The 16,340-nt window shown below is 43.8% G+C and overlaps 1 protein-coding gene across 1 annotated transcript in view; it reads right to left on the reverse strand.

The window, feature by feature from the left end:
- LOC121607681 (A-kinase anchor protein 13-like) overlaps positions 1 to 16,340 on the reverse strand; it is a 61,629-nt gene that overhangs the window by 5,248 nt on the left and 40,041 nt on the right. The window contains exons 16-40 of the mRNA XM_041938620.1: positions 12,719 to 12,881; positions 11,946 to 12,013; positions 11,625 to 11,682; positions 10,772 to 10,946; positions 9,960 to 10,066; positions 9,638 to 9,784; positions 9,426 to 9,535; positions 9,173 to 9,316; positions 8,850 to 8,975; positions 8,628 to 8,745; positions 8,311 to 8,431; positions 7,710 to 7,840; positions 7,457 to 7,533; positions 7,272 to 7,338; positions 6,977 to 7,091; positions 5,924 to 6,006; positions 5,630 to 5,821; positions 5,391 to 5,546; positions 5,036 to 5,106; positions 4,062 to 4,106; positions 3,282 to 3,329; positions 3,010 to 3,204; positions 2,118 to 2,399; positions 633 to 752; positions 280 to 511 (exon numbers count right to left, since the gene is read on the reverse strand). Coding sequence (XP_041794554.1) covers positions 280 to 511; positions 633 to 752; positions 2,118 to 2,399; positions 3,010 to 3,204; positions 3,282 to 3,329; positions 4,062 to 4,106; positions 5,036 to 5,106; positions 5,391 to 5,546; positions 5,630 to 5,821; positions 5,924 to 6,006; positions 6,977 to 7,091; positions 7,272 to 7,338; positions 7,457 to 7,533; positions 7,710 to 7,840; positions 8,311 to 8,431; positions 8,628 to 8,745; positions 8,850 to 8,975; positions 9,173 to 9,316; positions 9,426 to 9,535; positions 9,638 to 9,784; positions 9,960 to 10,066; positions 10,772 to 10,946; positions 11,625 to 11,682; positions 11,946 to 12,013; positions 12,719 to 12,881 — 3,151 coding nt within the window. The remainder of the gene's footprint in view (positions 1 to 279; positions 512 to 632; positions 753 to 2,117; positions 2,400 to 3,009; positions 3,205 to 3,281; positions 3,330 to 4,061; positions 4,107 to 5,035; positions 5,107 to 5,390; positions 5,547 to 5,629; positions 5,822 to 5,923; positions 6,007 to 6,976; positions 7,092 to 7,271; positions 7,339 to 7,456; positions 7,534 to 7,709; positions 7,841 to 8,310; positions 8,432 to 8,627; positions 8,746 to 8,849; positions 8,976 to 9,172; positions 9,317 to 9,425; positions 9,536 to 9,637; positions 9,785 to 9,959; positions 10,067 to 10,771; positions 10,947 to 11,624; positions 11,683 to 11,945; positions 12,014 to 12,718; positions 12,882 to 16,340) is intronic.

Here is a 16,340-nt window from a genome sequence, read left to right on the forward strand (position 1 = left end):
AGACATTAAGACACAAGTTAGTACTTTGTTACTGTGTGTATTACACTTCAGAGTTTGTACAGATTAAAGAAATGAGATGCTGGTACGTGGATTTTTACATCTGGAAAAAGCCAGGCCAGCTGTTTCCCCTCGATTTCTTCAGAAAATCTACATCGTTCAGTCTATTAATAACTGTTTATTTTCCAAAATTGATTGTGCCACATAGCTGATATACAGACAGATTCTGGATTAAGACACCAGACAAACTGCTCGTGTCAGGACAGGCTTCGTTCGTGGTACCTGTCTGCGTCTGTTCCCCTCCCTTCCCCTTCTTCTTCTTCTTGTCTTTCTTCTCTTTGGGTTTGGCCAGCTGGAGCAGTCTGGTGGGGAGCTGAGACTCCTTCTCTGCTCCCTGAGGCTTAGAGGAGGAGGAGGAGGAGGAAGAGGAGAAGGGGTTAAAGTTTTTGCCCATCCTCTTGGATCCGATGCGGAGGAAAGGCTCTTTGGTGGGGGCAGAGGATGAGAGCTCCACCTGCAGCGCATCCAGAAAAAGAAGAGTTCTGTAGTTGTTGCAGGACTCTGATCACATCACACTGAACTGCAAACTGTTCTCCTGGTCTGAATCATTTTCTAATGAGGACTTTTTTCTTCACCTCTTTTAGCTGTTCTGTTGCTTGTTTTGAATCCAGATCCAGAGACTCGCAGCTGTGGAACCTTATGGAGTCTTCAGAGGTGGTGGAGGGAGTCCGCTCGTACCTCTGAAGCTGCTCCAACTGTAAATAATGCATAGAGACAGGAGACATCAGGTCACAGTATATGAAGCCACAAAGACCTACACCCGCGGTTCCATCTTTAACCCAGCCGTCACGCCTTTGAGGGAAGTGCGAGTTTCTGAGTAATGTCATGGAGGATCACAGATCTGGGTCCAGGACACAGTGATTATATGATGTGGACCTCTTAAACCTGCACACCAGCAGATCCTGACGCAGCAGACACAGACTGAAATCATTTAAAGAGAGAAATCTTGCTGACCTCCAGCTGCAGCTCGAGCTAACACAGGGACCAGTAGCTCCCTCAAACTTTGCCATGTTTTTGTCTTTATTTGCTATTTTTCCTCTTTCTTACTGAAGCATGTTTTACCTGTGACAGCAAAACACTCATCAACATAAGAAAATGAAGTGCAGGAACTGGATTAAGGACAGCAAACCTTGAGACAATCACCCAACCAGACAAGTAGTGTGACTACCCCAGGAAGAGGGGGAGTGCAAGAGTCCGGTATGATGAGGGGAGGCGGTCTCTGTGTTTACATCGATGATGTGATGATGAATGAACAACGATTCCTAAATGTCGAGTCATGAATGTTAAGATGTCGACCACATTATCTGCCCAGAGAATTCGCTGCTGCTGTCGACATTCCTCCGGTCGCAGAAATGCATTACAGGAATGGTATGAGGTCATCTGTAGTCACATGACAAAACCTTTTAACCATCACCAACTCAAGATAAATGCGTCGTCAGGTAAAGACACACCTTCAACCACGTTGCAATGGAGAAGCAAGTCCCTGCCCTGCTGAGCCGAGGCGCTGAGTCAAACTGAGTCAAGCTGAGCCAGCACGTTTGTGTGGAAAAGGCCTAATGCACATCAAAGACAACATCCGGCCAGCCTGGACCTTCACCAGTCTGCATTCAGAGCCAACAGATCCACACAGAGGATACCATCTCCTCTTGTTCAGCTGCGCAATCACAACTGCAATCCCCGACATGGAGACGACTCCATCACCACCATCATCAGCTTTATATCGGCAGTTCATTCGAAACATTACAATCATAATCAAAAGCAAGCCCATTTTGCCACTTAACGCCACCGTAAGGTCAGGTGACACTAGGTCGCAAAATCTAAGGAATAGGCTGCGTTTGTCTGCTGTCCAGTTTTGCACACAACACATTTCGAGTTGCCACCAAAAGTAGTGACATTACAGTAACGCATGTGGTGAGGAGCTCTGAGGGGGGGCCTGTGGGGACGGATCAGAGGACAGGAGCTGTACCTCTGCCTGGACAGCAGCAATGAGCTAACATGGTTTCCCTTGTGTTAAGACCAGATTGCATTCAAAGCTTCCTGCATCACAAACGGACTCTGACCTCGTCTCTCTTCATGGCGTCCAGTCTCTCTGTGTCTTTCCTCAGAGCCTCCTTGTCTCTCTCCAGCCTCCTCTGTGCCTCCCTCAGCCTCTCCAGCTCTCTCTGGTACTCCTCCTTCTTCCTCTGCAGCATCTCTCGCTCCTCCACCAGCTCCTGACGCCTCCTCCTGGTCTCATCCTCCTCCGCCCGCAGCCTCTCCTCCCGCTCTGCCAGACCTTTCTCCTTCAGCTCCCATACCTTCTCTCTCCTCCTCTTTTCTTCCTGGTGTGCAGCCTGCTGTTTCTGAAAAACAAACCGCAAAGAAGTGTAGATGTTATACTAAGCGTAAGACTGTAAGTAAGGGTCAGCCATGGTACTGTGCAGAGAATCCTACTGATAAATATAAAACAGATCTAATGTCACTGCAGCCATGATTCATTATGTGAACAGATGCCACGCCAGGTGGGTTTGCATCCATCCAGTTTTATGCATATTTTTAATTTGTGCATAAAAACCTGAGTGGAAACACCAATAATGTAAGTACAATAGAGCCAAACTCCAATAGCAGCAGAGTAAAGCATCAGATCTCTGTGGGGTGATGAGGACACTGTGATGTTCATCAAATCCAAACACGAAACAGGCAGAAACAACATATTAACATCATGCTCTCTAGGCTGAGGTTTAACTGTTGCTCATTGAATTACATCATCTTGTTGCACCCTCTTCTACTGCAATGGAATAATCACACCCGACTGGAGAACTGGCATCACCTACTGCTTATGATGGCGATCCAACTCCTAACAGTCACATTTTTGCATTTTCTTTTGCCGATAATCTCAAAATTCAGTTAAAATGTGTGCTGCATTTGGATGGAGAGCGAGCTTCTGAAGAGGAAGCAGCAATGAAAGCGAACCTGCAGGCTGGCAGCCTCCTGCCGCTGTCTCTCCAGACTCCTGTGTTTCTCCTGCTCGATGAGGGAGGAGGGGCGAGAGGATGAAGAGGAGGACAGCGAGGAGGAGGACGAGTGTCTGGACGAGTTGGCGGTGAGCCGGTCGCTAAGGGCCTGCCGCTGGTCCTCGATGAACGAGTCCTGCTGGACCACCACAGCCTAGACGCAGGAGGAGATGGTCAGTGACCGTGGCCATGTTTTTACTGTAGGTAATCATGTAGGTGTGTTTCTGGTACCTGCAGTGACATCAGCAGGTCGTGAAGATGTGTCACACTGTGCTGAACCTGCTGGAGAAACACAACATTAAATTACATTGAGGTTTCAGTAATGACAGAACTATTTTAAGACCCAGCACTCTTTGGCCTGAGCACGTTTGTTGACCTAGATTAATGTATTTTACACTACAGCCTCGTGTCACAGAGAGAGGTTATGGTAGAAAGATATTTATCCAGATTTCTCCTTCAGACATCTTTATTGTGTAGATTTCCCCACATGAATCAAGCACTCTGGGCCTGAGTACCACACTGTGATCACTTCCTAACGAACAGAAAATCAGTGGTAGCCAGTAGACCAGTGAGGTGAGGTGTGTGTGTGTGTGTGTGTGTGTGTGTGTGTGTGTGTGTGTGTGTGTGTGTGTGAGGAGCCCAGATGATATCTAAAGACAATAACCCACCTCCACCACAGCCTGTTCACCCTGCTGCTGTCTGGCAAGAGATACAGAAGTACTACAGAGCAGCTTCTTTCCTCAAGCTGTGAGACTCCTCAACTCATCCTCCACCATAAATAATAGTTAATTTCTATTACTTATCTATTTATTCGTTTATATATTTTTGCTTTGTGAGCAGCGTAAAGGGACTACAACTTGCATTTTGTTGGAACACAGACATGATCACAGGATGGTGAAAAGCCCAAGAGCGAAAGGGCCTCTGACTGGAGCACGACATTAACGCTGCAGTCAGAGCTAGAACCAGGCCAAAGGGTGGGGCAGGGCTGAAACATGACGCCCACATTCTTACCTCATTGCTCCTCTTCAGCAACATCTGTAGGCTGGCAGTGGCCCCCTGAGGTGCACACAGACACACACACACATTAATATTTACAGTGCATGGAACATCCATACAGCCATACTGTTACATAACAGGCAGGGAGTCTTTATAGATTATGAATAGCAGTGAGATAGGGGAAAGGCACAGTTGAGGAGCAGATGTGAATGTGCTTGGCTGAAGCGGGGGTCTGGAGAGTGGAGTGGAAAAAGATACAACACTGTTGTGACACTTGTGTTGTCTTTGTCTGCTGCTGGGAAACACTTTTTCACTGTTTCTTATAAATTTAGATTAACCACTGAGAAATAACACTGGCATGCTAGCATGCAGCTAGCTTTATGCAAGACTAACATTACTATTTGATAGCATATATTACACATGTGTGTTTGTATCAGCAACACTGACGTAGCTAAATAAACTGCACTTGGTCACACACAGTCATTAAAAATCATTTAAAATGTCCCTTTAGACCTCATCACTGTAGCATTAGTTATTTATTTCATCACTTTGACACAGTCAAGTAATAAAAGAAGGATGTTGTGTCTTCCAGATAATATGAGATTTGCACAGTGATAAAACTGTTCACATCACTCAGTTCCTTGTTTAGCATGAATAACTGTGATCATCAGTACTGGTGTATTGGCTGTGTAAATCTGTGGGAATGTCTAAATAACATGATAAAATAATAACAGAGGTGAATGACGTTGTGTAAACTTGGACGCTGTGAGTGTGTTCAGAGATTCACAGTTCATTCACAGATATTTTGCTGCTTTGAAGTGCAGGAATTAACCAGCGGCTCGGAAACATTCCTGCTTTGTTTATCACATACACTCAGTGACACTGAGATTCATTTTTCAACAGAGATCTGGGAACAAAATGTGTTCATAAATAATGCACTGTGGAGACACATATAGAGACAACACATACACACACACACACACACACACCTTCTTCAACACGCTGTCTGACTCAGTCCTGCGGAGGTCTAGAGATTCGTCCCCCTCTTCCTTCTCTCCATCTGAGGACAGAGGAGAAAAGAGTGGAAGGATTGAAGGAGTTCTGTCACAGCAGGGGACATGTGGAATACACCTGCCGCCATCTTGTCAAGATAAAATCATTCCTCAAAAGAAACTGAAACAAGCTTCACCAGTAATGAATCAAACCTGACCTGCTGTCAGGTGGAGCATCAAAACATGCCGACATTTACACAACTGTTGACCAAAAGATGCTCAAGTGTTTCAGTTTAAATGTACGTTTAATAACCTACGTGTGTCCCTGTTTGCACGGCTGTATGTGTCTTACTCTTGCTGCTGTTCATCTGATGACTGTCGAAGCCTCCGAATGTCTCAGCTCTCCTGGGCAGACAGACCGGTCCCACACTGCCCCCTGTCAGGCCAACTGGAACACTGCAGCCTGCTCCACCAACACCGCTGTTCACTAAAGCATGCAGGGTCTCCACTGGGGAGGGATGGAAGATATTACACTCAATATTAATATGTCATGTCTGGGGCGCACACAGTATGATAGAGAACCCTGCTCACCTTCTCTCAGGGCATCTTTTATGATTGGCTCTCCCTTTGTGACATCATCAGGTGTGGCCCTGAATAGCATCCGCGCCTTGACTGGTGGGTTTGTGTCGTCCGGGGCGGGATTACAGTCGCCCAGGTCTCTGAAGATGAGGACCTTCTCCTCCAACAAAGAGATGATCTCCTTGTCTTTCCTTCGCAGAAGCTCTGGAATTAAACCCAAATTAATGTTTGAAGGACATTAATTATTAATATTATTACTTGTCAGATATGGCAGAATACAACAGAACACTGTACAGCGGGGCTCACCTCGGATCTCCTTCGCTCTGTTCTCCTGCTGCTTCCTGTCTTCCTCTGTCTCACTGGGAACTCCTTCGTCCTCGTCTTTCTCCCTGTCAACACACAAATACAGCCGTGTGTGAAGTCAAATATTATCCCACACGCTTTAGGCTCCATTCACACAATTTTAAGACCTCCTTGAAAGAAATGTTAAACTGCATCAGTGCATCATGTCGGAGCTGGGTATTTTTGGGAGTATCTGATACTTGAATCTAGCATCTTAAAAGTTTTCACAGAGGTGTGAAACTTTCTGTCCACTTTGGTTTGCTCCTCTCACATCTCACACATTCAGTCCACGTTTAAAAAAAAAATGAACTGTCTTAAAAAAATAATGTATTAAAGTTTGAATTACTGTTTAATTTCTCTTCACCATATAAATGACAGTATATTCACACATGTAACCGAAGAGTTAGAGCTACAGATCAGCTGATCATATTGGAAATATATGTTACTGCACTTTAGAAACCTTACTAGTGGAATCAAAGCTTTATTAGCATCTTAAGAACCTGGATTAGTCTATGTTCTTGTTGGTCTCTGTATCTAAGACCTGCTAATTAATACGCTCTGATCCTGTGGTTCAATATAGGTGGTGGGATAAGCCTGTTGCTTCTTTTACATTTTACTGATTGTGCCTTTAAAGTCATCAATTAGAATAATGTTTAATTAACACACCTCCTGTGTGCTGGTGGAGGCCGTGTTGACACATGTGATGGTGATGCATTCAGCGTCAGCCACCCACAGCTGGAAACATCTGACTTCCTGCTACTCTGCCACTGAACGTAAAAACCTTTGAGCCCTCCCCTTCTTCTTATATCACAGGCAGTTTCTGCTGCTATGCAACAATCCCTGCAAAGATACTCACTTATGTCCCACTGAACTGTGATAATAATACTGAGTATTCTTCATCCTGAGAGAACAGTTTGGAGCATTTCCCTCTGATTTACACAGAAAATAATGCACTGAACAGAGCTGAGGTGGCGTCTGGTTCTTGGTGTGTGTGTGTGTGTCTGTGTGTGTACTCACATGCAGTGCATGGCGTCCTGTATAATGGCCCTCCATGTGTTGCGCTCCTCCTTGCTGCTGGCCAGCACCTCCACCATCTCTGGTCTCTCTATACCAGCTGTGATCAGAAAGAGACCTGCAGGACACAAAACCTGAATCAGTGTTTCTCGTCTTTATTTACCCACTGACGGATATCATACTGTCGAAAAACACAGGATGATCTGCTGAGCTGTTTAATGTTTGAGAAATGGATGTCACGTGCACAGAAAGAAAATAAAACCACAAAACAAATGGAACAAAGAAAAAAAGGACTGACCTCGCTCCTCATTAGCTACTTCTCTGACAATCAGGTTCTGTAAAGAGATGACTGTGGAGCGCTGGTCCTGAGGACAAACAGTTCCAGGTCAAACTGGGCCGTCATGACGATCGATGTATGTGGACAGTCTGAGCACATACTGTTTTAAATTTAAATTAAAGATAAAAATGCAATGTGCTACTTACCAATGAGGCAAAGACATATTTCTGGTCTTTCTCCTGAAGAAAGACCAACACGTCAGACAGGAGCATCGCGTGGACATCTGCAACACCAAGAAACAAAGACCACGTTAACATCCTGTCCGCCGTCTGAGAGGACTGAAGAAGCTGGATTAGAAGCACAGTGTGTCATGTACACAACTTCTTTATTTTGTCCCTGAAGAACAAAACAATGAATGCACATGTTTAAAGATACGTGACGGCCGCAAATATCCCCAACCTTTGAGTCGTCCAGCAGAGTTTTTCAGCTGCAGCGCTCCATCGTGCAGCAGCTTCCTCCCTCTGATCAGGTCCTCTTTAGCAAACATCTGACCGCTCTTCATCCTCATGATGGACTTGCTGTCAGTGCGGCTAGAGATGACAGAAAACATACTCCATGTTTAGCCTTCAGTCATGTATCGCTGGTCCACACTGAGTTACAAAGAAGCGCTGGTGAAGCACAGTTTGGACTTCCAGCTGATCCTCCTGCTTCACTCTGTTGCACTGAGTTGGATTTAGAAAATCTGACATGATATGTTTATTTTAAATCATGTCTTTCATTGAATTTAAACAACAGTTACTGTACTGTTATATATACATTACCGTGCTTTAAAATTACATATACCATGATAGAAGATTTTGGCCATATCATGCACCCCTATCTATTTATAGGTAGGCTTTATAATCACACAAGACCCCCTTAACATAACATAAAACAGTATTTTAGTCCTTCCTGTATAGTTTAATGCCATCATCTGAACTGCCCTGATGATGTGATGATGAGTTTTATCCAACATTTGGCCCCAGCACAGCCGACATACAGCCTGCAGAGTCTAGTGTACCTGTAAACCTCCCTCAGTCTCTGTTTTTTCTCCTGCTCGTTGACTTTACTGTCCACAGCCGTGATCAGCTCCTTAACACGGCGCAGCGCTTCAAAAACACAGCTGTGGTCTTCATCGGAGTCTGTCAGAGAAGAGAGGTGTCACTTAAAACGCATCCAACACTTTCACGATCAAACTGTGTGACATTATTTATGGTGTCATTCAATTTGCTTCTAGAGCTTCAGTGATTATGTCTCTATGTTTTTACAATACAGAGTCCACATGATTCCTGTTCGTGGAGCCTTTCAGAGGCTCGCTACAGGTGCCTCCACCCTCACCTTTGGTGTGCTGGAGTATCCTCTGGATCAGAACAGGATATTTGGTGATTCTCTGAGTGACCAACAAGATGCACTCTGGAATACTGAGCCTCCGCACGATGCTGCTGCTCATAGTCTTCTGCAGAAAGACAAAGACACACAGAGGTCATATCAGAACCGAATCACATGCAGGTGAGCCACAGCATCCCTGTTATGTTGAATATGGAGTCAGGAGCTGCTCACCTTGATGAAAGCCTGGAAGCGTTTATCTTTGGCATGCAGGTCTTTGTACAGATTGACCGCTTCATTGTGGCGACTGCAGAACTTCCCGTAAACTTTCTTCATGCCATCAGCACTGCAGTCTGAAAACTGAACATTCAAACCAGAGGAAGAGAAAGATGCAAGTTAAGATGTAAATCAACTGTGAATACTGGAGTCTTCAAAGAATAAGCCCCTTAACCTGTCCTCTGGTGCCACCCTCAGGAGAAACTGAGTACTGCTAATAAAACATCTCCAGATAAGCACAGGTGGGTTTTTAGGTGTGGTGAACTTCTACTTCTCCTCACCTGGCTGACCAGGACGTCCCCGATGCTACAGATGAGGAAGCTGTTGTTGTTTTGTCCCTCAGCTGATGACGCCCTCTTTCTCTCCAGGAGCAGGGTGAGGAAATGTGTGTGCATGTCCAACAGATCGTCCAGAACAGGGAAAATCTGCACAAAACGATCAATAGACTAGCCTTTAATGTGTGCATTTTAACCATTCTTTTTCTGATTGATATTAACATGTGTGCACACCCATGCTGCCCAGCACATTCATCACCTTGTCCAGAGTGTGCGTGTCGAGCTGCAGCTCCTTCTGAAGGCCTTTGTAGTACACCTCAGACATGATCTTCAGTGTCCTCACATGGTGGAACTCTGTCTGGTATAACTCTGTGGAGAGAAAAGACTCTTATCTCCTCGTGTGTGGATGTGACAGGAGCATTTACACCTGAAGATCATCTCCCTCCCGAAATGACGTGCAACGTATTTTACCGTAGATGACGTCTTGTCTCTTGATTTCATCTTTCTTCAGTGCTTTCAAGAACTTCTTATCCACCGTGCCGCTCCAAGAATCAGCTTCCAGATCTTTGACATCATATTCAAACTCTCCCATTAGCTGACTGTCCATCATCTCAGTACCTTCAACACACACACACACACACACTCTTAAGGCTTAAATATTCTCACAGTTCAGGTTAGGGTTAGGCAAGTAGTGACTATTGTTGTTTTTACAAAAAGCGATCTAAGTCAGTCGTGTGTGTTTGTGTGTGTGTGTGTGTGTGTGTGTGTGTGTGTGCACGTGTGTGGATGCTACCTTCATCAGTGAGAGACTCAGTGGAGGCGTTGACTTTGCTTCCTTGATGGAGAGAGTCAGTAGACTGGGACAGAAACTTCAGGCCTTTCAGTGGAACATTATCTAACCTACAGGAAACAACAACATTAACATAAGGGAGTTTTGACAATAATAACCTTTAGTTTGATAGAATATAAACACACTGCTTCACACTAACTGAGGAGGGAAAGAAAGATATACCAGGACAATAAAACAACATTAAGAAACTGTCGCTGAAGAAGTGCCAGTGTATGAAAAAGCATTTGGAGTAGTGACTTAAGTGAAGTCACTGAGGTAACGAGGTGCAAAGGTGCAGGTAGCAAATATAAACACACACAAACAATCGGATTCCAACAGAACATTTCATATAATTCCCATGATAACATATAAAAGACACAAACAGCATTAACAGTCAGGATAAGCATGCCCTAAATTTGTTTTTGAGTTGAGTTTGATATGTGTGCTCTCTGGTGGACAAACTGTCTTTAAATGACCTCAACTTTTCTACTGGCATCTTAGTGCTTATTGGCCACCGATGCCACAATATCTGTGAGAGAATCAACCGCTGCTGCTGCCGCTCTGTTGAAGGTACGAAGGTGAACATGGAAATCAACCCTTCATTAATACCTTAACCTGCATTTATCAATATTTTACTAAAATCAAATAAAATTACTTTTTGTATAAAAATAGGGTTGGAGCTGGTAGTTCTGGTTTCTGGTCAGTCTGTGCTCTGTGTGTGTGTGTGTGTGTGTGTGTGTGTGTGTGTGTGTGTGTGTGTGTATCAGGTTTCTCACCCTGCTATGTTGCTGGTGGAGATGCTCTTGGACAGGTTGCTGTGTGGGTTGAAGATGCTAGGGTGTTTCCGTGGAAACACCACAGGAAGCTGGTCATCAGGGGTGGTTGCCGTGGACCAGCGTTCCCGTGACGATGAGGAGGATGTAGAGGATACAGATGATGTTGAAGATATAGCTGGATAGAAACATCAAAGTGCACATTTAGGACTTCGCATACCAGCAGTAGACGTCCATGCCTTGTTTATTAGGATATAAATGTAGGTTTATAATCAAGTGTGTCCACTGAGGCTGAGACATCTTTATCAGCACAATGCTGTGACCGATTTCTTCTTCTCTGACTCCTCACTTATACATCTAAATGATTGTTTAACCCTTCCTCTCTCATTGAAAATGGAGACTTTTGTCACTGCACTAGGTTTTAAGGAGCATTTACAGTATGTCATGTTTAAGGCTACCAAGACTATTTGTACAAAAACAATAAGTGGTAGGAGGTGGCAGTGTAAACATTACACTGAAAGTGATATCCTGTTAAACAACACAATATGCATTTGAGAAAAAACATTAATTATATATGCTATATTAAGAGTCTCTACAAGCCCTTGTAGCTGTCTTTTTGGCTGGTTACTCCAACAGTCCGACACCACACAGAGTGTGTGCCAAAACAGACTCTCTAATATGAATCCATGTCTGTCCTGTTAAGAAAAGTCTTTTAATCCAATAGTTTCATGTTGTCGGCTGCTCAGTCAGTTCAAGAGGAAGGTGCATCATCAGAGTAACATGTGGGGCCTCTTGACTCTTTGTCTTGTTGCTTAACATGTTCAACAAGAGTTTGCTAGTTTGTGTGTGTTCTTACATTTACTCCTCATGTTAGCAGCTGAGCCAGGAACAGATTCTGGCACCAGTGACTGCTGCTGCAAACAAACACAGGACATCATGAGGTGAAAGGCAAAACTTGAAGTATCGGACATGTTTCTTTTGGTTTCTGACCGAGATGCAGTACTGGTCACGGTGAGGTTCTAAATATATACAGTGATATACAGTATACAGTGATCAATACAGTGATATACAGTATACAGTGAGCAATACAGTGATATACAGTATACAGTGAGCAATTCAAAGTTACTATTAAAAAAACTAAAAGCAGAATTAACAGCCCGGGGTGTGTCAGACCTACCTTTGTTTTGCTCTTTGTACAGACAGACAGACTCTCTCTGCAGCACTTATGGACATAGACGCCACAGTCTGCAAACACACGATGGTCATTAGAAACAAGTGTTGGAGTATTCTCAAGTAACATAGGTGTGTATTATAGAGTCAATACATACAAATACTGTAATGTCACATTCACTGTCTATGAGAATAAGCTACAGTTATATATATATATATATATATACACACACACACACAATGATCTCATCCTTACTTCCTGTACACGCACAGACAGACACACACTGCAGTGTTCTCTGTGCATCTAGCACACTAACACTGCTCTAGTTACTATGGCAATGACAAAACAGGCACATACACACACACACACACACACAAACACACACACAGGCGCACACAGGCGCACATGCGCACGCACACACACACCTTCCTGTATCCACACAGAGACAGTGAATGTACAGGTTTCTGCCTGGAGACACCCTCGCAGTGTGTTGAAAAGACTCAGGAACTTAATGACTGTTACTGTCATTACTGTGTAATGATGATCTCATGCTACACACCGACAGCCTGTTGTATTCCACATCAGTGATAACTCACACAATGAAACTCAACCACAAACTTCATTTCTATTGTGAGAAACTAAGAGTTGACGAGAAATTACATCAGTGAAACTAATAAAGGAAAAGGCTACAAGAGGAAGAGATGGCCACAGAGGAGGAGGAGGAATAAAAAGAGGAAGGAAGGAAGGAGAAAAGAAAAAGACATGTGAGCGAGTCTTACTGTTGCAGAGGAATGTGTCTTTGTTGTGCAGAAGTTTGGTGCAGTGCTGACAGGCTGTGGAGGAGGGCAGGCCGACGGGGATGAAGAGATGACCATTGGCACTCTTCTTTTCTCTCTCTTTACTCTCTCGTTCCCTCTCTCCCCTCTTCTCCTTCTCTTTCTCCTGGAAGCAAAGGAAGAGAGATGCAGATCAGCAACAGAGTGAATATTCAGGAAATGCTGAGGTCGTTAAAATACCCTGTTGTGGATCAAACGATTTCAATTCAAGGTGCTTTTTCCTCATGTTGACGCTACATCCTGCAAACTGTCATAAAGCAGACTTCCACAGCTGGATTACTGCCTCCTACACACTGAGGCAAGATGGATATTAATCCTGAGGACAGCATGTTGTGTATTTTCACAGCGTCCTTCACTTTCCATTGTGGTCAATATGTCCATTGTGAAGGTCAGTACTCGTTATCAATAGTGACAGCATTCCATTACTCTGTTGTATTCATGGGCTGAATTTATGACGCATTCATCATGTCACTTCCTCCTTCTTCTCCATTTCTTGAGACGTTTCTGTCTTCAGTGCCCCCTCGACCATGTCAAAAAAGCTTGTTCTATTAAAGTTTTTTTATTAGACGCTGACTAAATCAAGAACACCACATAAATACACAACAAGCTCAAAGCTACAACAAAAACCAATCCATGTGACTGGAGTAGACTGCGTTACTAGAGTAATACAGGGACCATAGATACTGTTTCTCTGTGTGTGTGCGTGTGTGTGTGTGTGTGTGTGTGTGTGTGTGGTTGCGTGCGTGCATGCGTGCGTGCGTGCGTGTTCAGAGATCACACCTTTAACCCAGCAGGAAATCAGATGGAAGGTTTGGTTGTGGTGAACGCTGTGATGAGCATTGTCTTGTACAAACAAAGCTCATACAAAAATGTGCTTTTCTTGGTCATTTACAGTGTCAACACTTCTGTTACTGCGAAGTGAGTGAAAGATGACCTGATTTCCAAACTGCATGAAGTAAAGATGAGTTGCTGGTATTTAATTGAATCCACTCTTCACTCTACCAGTGAACTGTTCCCCATGCAATGGCTGCAACGCAAGCCCAAAGCATGATCGATCCACCCCTGTGCTTCACAGTTGGAGAGGTCTTCTTTTCATGAAATTCTGCACCCTCTTTCTAGACATACTATACATTTGCTTATTGTGGCTAAAAAGTTCTATTTAAACTATAATGTGGACTTACTTCCAGAATGCATCTTACTTGTACGTTCCTTTATAAACTTCTAACGCTGAATATTGTGGTGAGGACACAGGAAAAGGTTTCCTTCTAATCATTCTTCCATGAAGGTCATGTTTGTCTAAGTGCTGCTGCACAGTAGAACAGTGCACCACCGCTACACAGTCTGCTAAATGTTCCTGAAGGTTGTTAAGCGGAGGGGTGGGGGGTTGATTTGCCTTTCTCACAGTTCAACCTGCAGTTCTCTCTGAAAGTTTTCTTGTTATTCACGACCCCAACTTGACCTCTACTCTTCCTGTTAACTGCCACTTCTTCATCACATTACAAACTGAGGAAACAGTCACCTGGTGTCTTCTTTCAGCCCTCTCCTGCATTGGGGGCATCATTTATTTTACTTTTCAAACTGCTAGGCAGCTGCTTAGAGGAGTCTGCGGCTGCTGCTTTGAAATTTGCATCCCCTGACCTTTCTGAATGATGGTTGCGAAAAGCCGTAGCACTATCAAGCTGATTACGGTCTGAGACCTTGGGAAAAGTTATCCGAGCTAAAATCCCTTAAGGTGCCCAAACTTTTGCACACAATTGTACAAAACAAAGATAATGCACTCATTGTGCTTAAAATGCTGAAGAGGAGGTTTCATCTTTACTCGCTAAGTAATTCATAGTCCCAGATTATTATTAATCGATTAATGAACTAATGCTAATGACTTTGAATCTGGGCAATTGAACGTTCTTATTGTGCTTGACCTTTTGATCAAAGATGCAGATATTTAGCATAACACAGTCGATCTTTTGTGCTGATGATTCATTCAGGAAAATTTCACGTCCATCTCCGTCTCAAAGCGTCCCTCCACACCTCATCATCAGAACTGTGGGGACTGACTGCGTCTGACTGCTTGAAAGAGACAATCACACACACGGTGCTCGGCCTGCTTCACTACAAGTCCTCTGTTCTGAGATACCAAAATGGCTTATTCTCCCGACTACCCAATGCAGCGTCACTGTTTTCTATTGCTGTTTGTCGTACAGCATTAATCTTCACGGTGTGTTTTATTAAACGTTAAGCTTATTGTGAGTTATCATTTGTAGGGTGTACACCGTTTTGTCTGCCCCCCGACCAACTGTCATAGCTCTAGGAGTTACACCTCTGAAGTTAATTTACCCTAGAAATGGCTTCCTGTTTGAGACGTTCTGTCAGCGTGTGAAAACAACAAAATTCAGACTAAGTGATTCTCAACATTGAGTGACAATAGCTTACATAATTTAGGTTTTGTTAAACAGCAGATACACGCAGTGTGAAAAAATTCTCAAATGTAATCAAAACCCTGTATGTGATTTGACACGGAACAACTGAAGCTATCTGTGAGCAGCGTTTGCAGGCAGTTCACATCCTGTCACGTCCACGGCTGAAACTCACAAGCTGCAGATAAACTTACAGCCGTGGACTTTTTAATGAGTGACATGATGATGTGTGATGAAGCTTCAGCTGAGAGAAGGTGTAAAAGTGTGCAGCATTTAAACTGCTCTCTTTAAGAGTCACAGTACTACTGTTGCCATTTTCACACACACACACACGCACGCACTCACACGCACACACATGCACAAACACGCACACACATACACCAACATCTTCTTACCTCATCCGATGTGGCTTCTCCTCTCCACCTCACAGAGCGACTGAACCTCTTACTCAGCATGACTGTCACTGTCCTCCCGTCTCCTTCTCTCTCCTGTCTGTCTCACGACACTGTGACTGTCTCTCCTTCTATCTCTCCTTCTGTCTGACTCCCTCCTTCTAATCCTCAGTGTGAATCCTGTCTGTCTGAAGCTCTTTCTCTTTCTGAGCATCCTGTTGTCGTCTTTCTGATTCAGTCATTGTGTTCAAGCTGCTGCCTTCTGTCTCTGTCTGCTTTCAAATCAGGAAGTGAGCTAACTAAGATCTGTACACACGCATGCACAAACACACATGCATGCACACACACACACACACACACACACACAGAGCACTGAGTTCCTCTTTCACTGTCTGCGTTTTGCAGAATTCTTCATCTTCACATTTCAGCTTATGTTGGATGACAAAAAGAATCATATTTCATGATGCATCATTACATGTAGAATTATTATGATGTTTATAAAACACTCCTCTTCAGTGTTCACTTTTTAAGTGGTTGTTCTAATGTTCAAATTCGTTTTTAACGTTTTGGATGTTTCAACTTTGCAAATATTCTCGTCGCATTAATGTATTTGAATATTTAGTTTCACTTCGGTTTGGTTGAGTTTCTGTTCTATTTTTCATGTGCTGAGTAGGAGTACACATCCAGGACCTGGGATCAGTTCTATTTGGATTCAGAGCAAAACACTTAAGCATGCCATTAGTTCCGTATGATCACATG

Source organism: Chelmon rostratus, chromosome 6, assembly GCF_017976325.1.
Source record: "Chelmon rostratus isolate fCheRos1 chromosome 6, fCheRos1.pri, whole genome shotgun sequence".
NCBI lineage: Eukaryota > Metazoa > Chordata > Actinopteri > Chaetodontiformes > Chaetodontidae > Chelmon > Chelmon rostratus.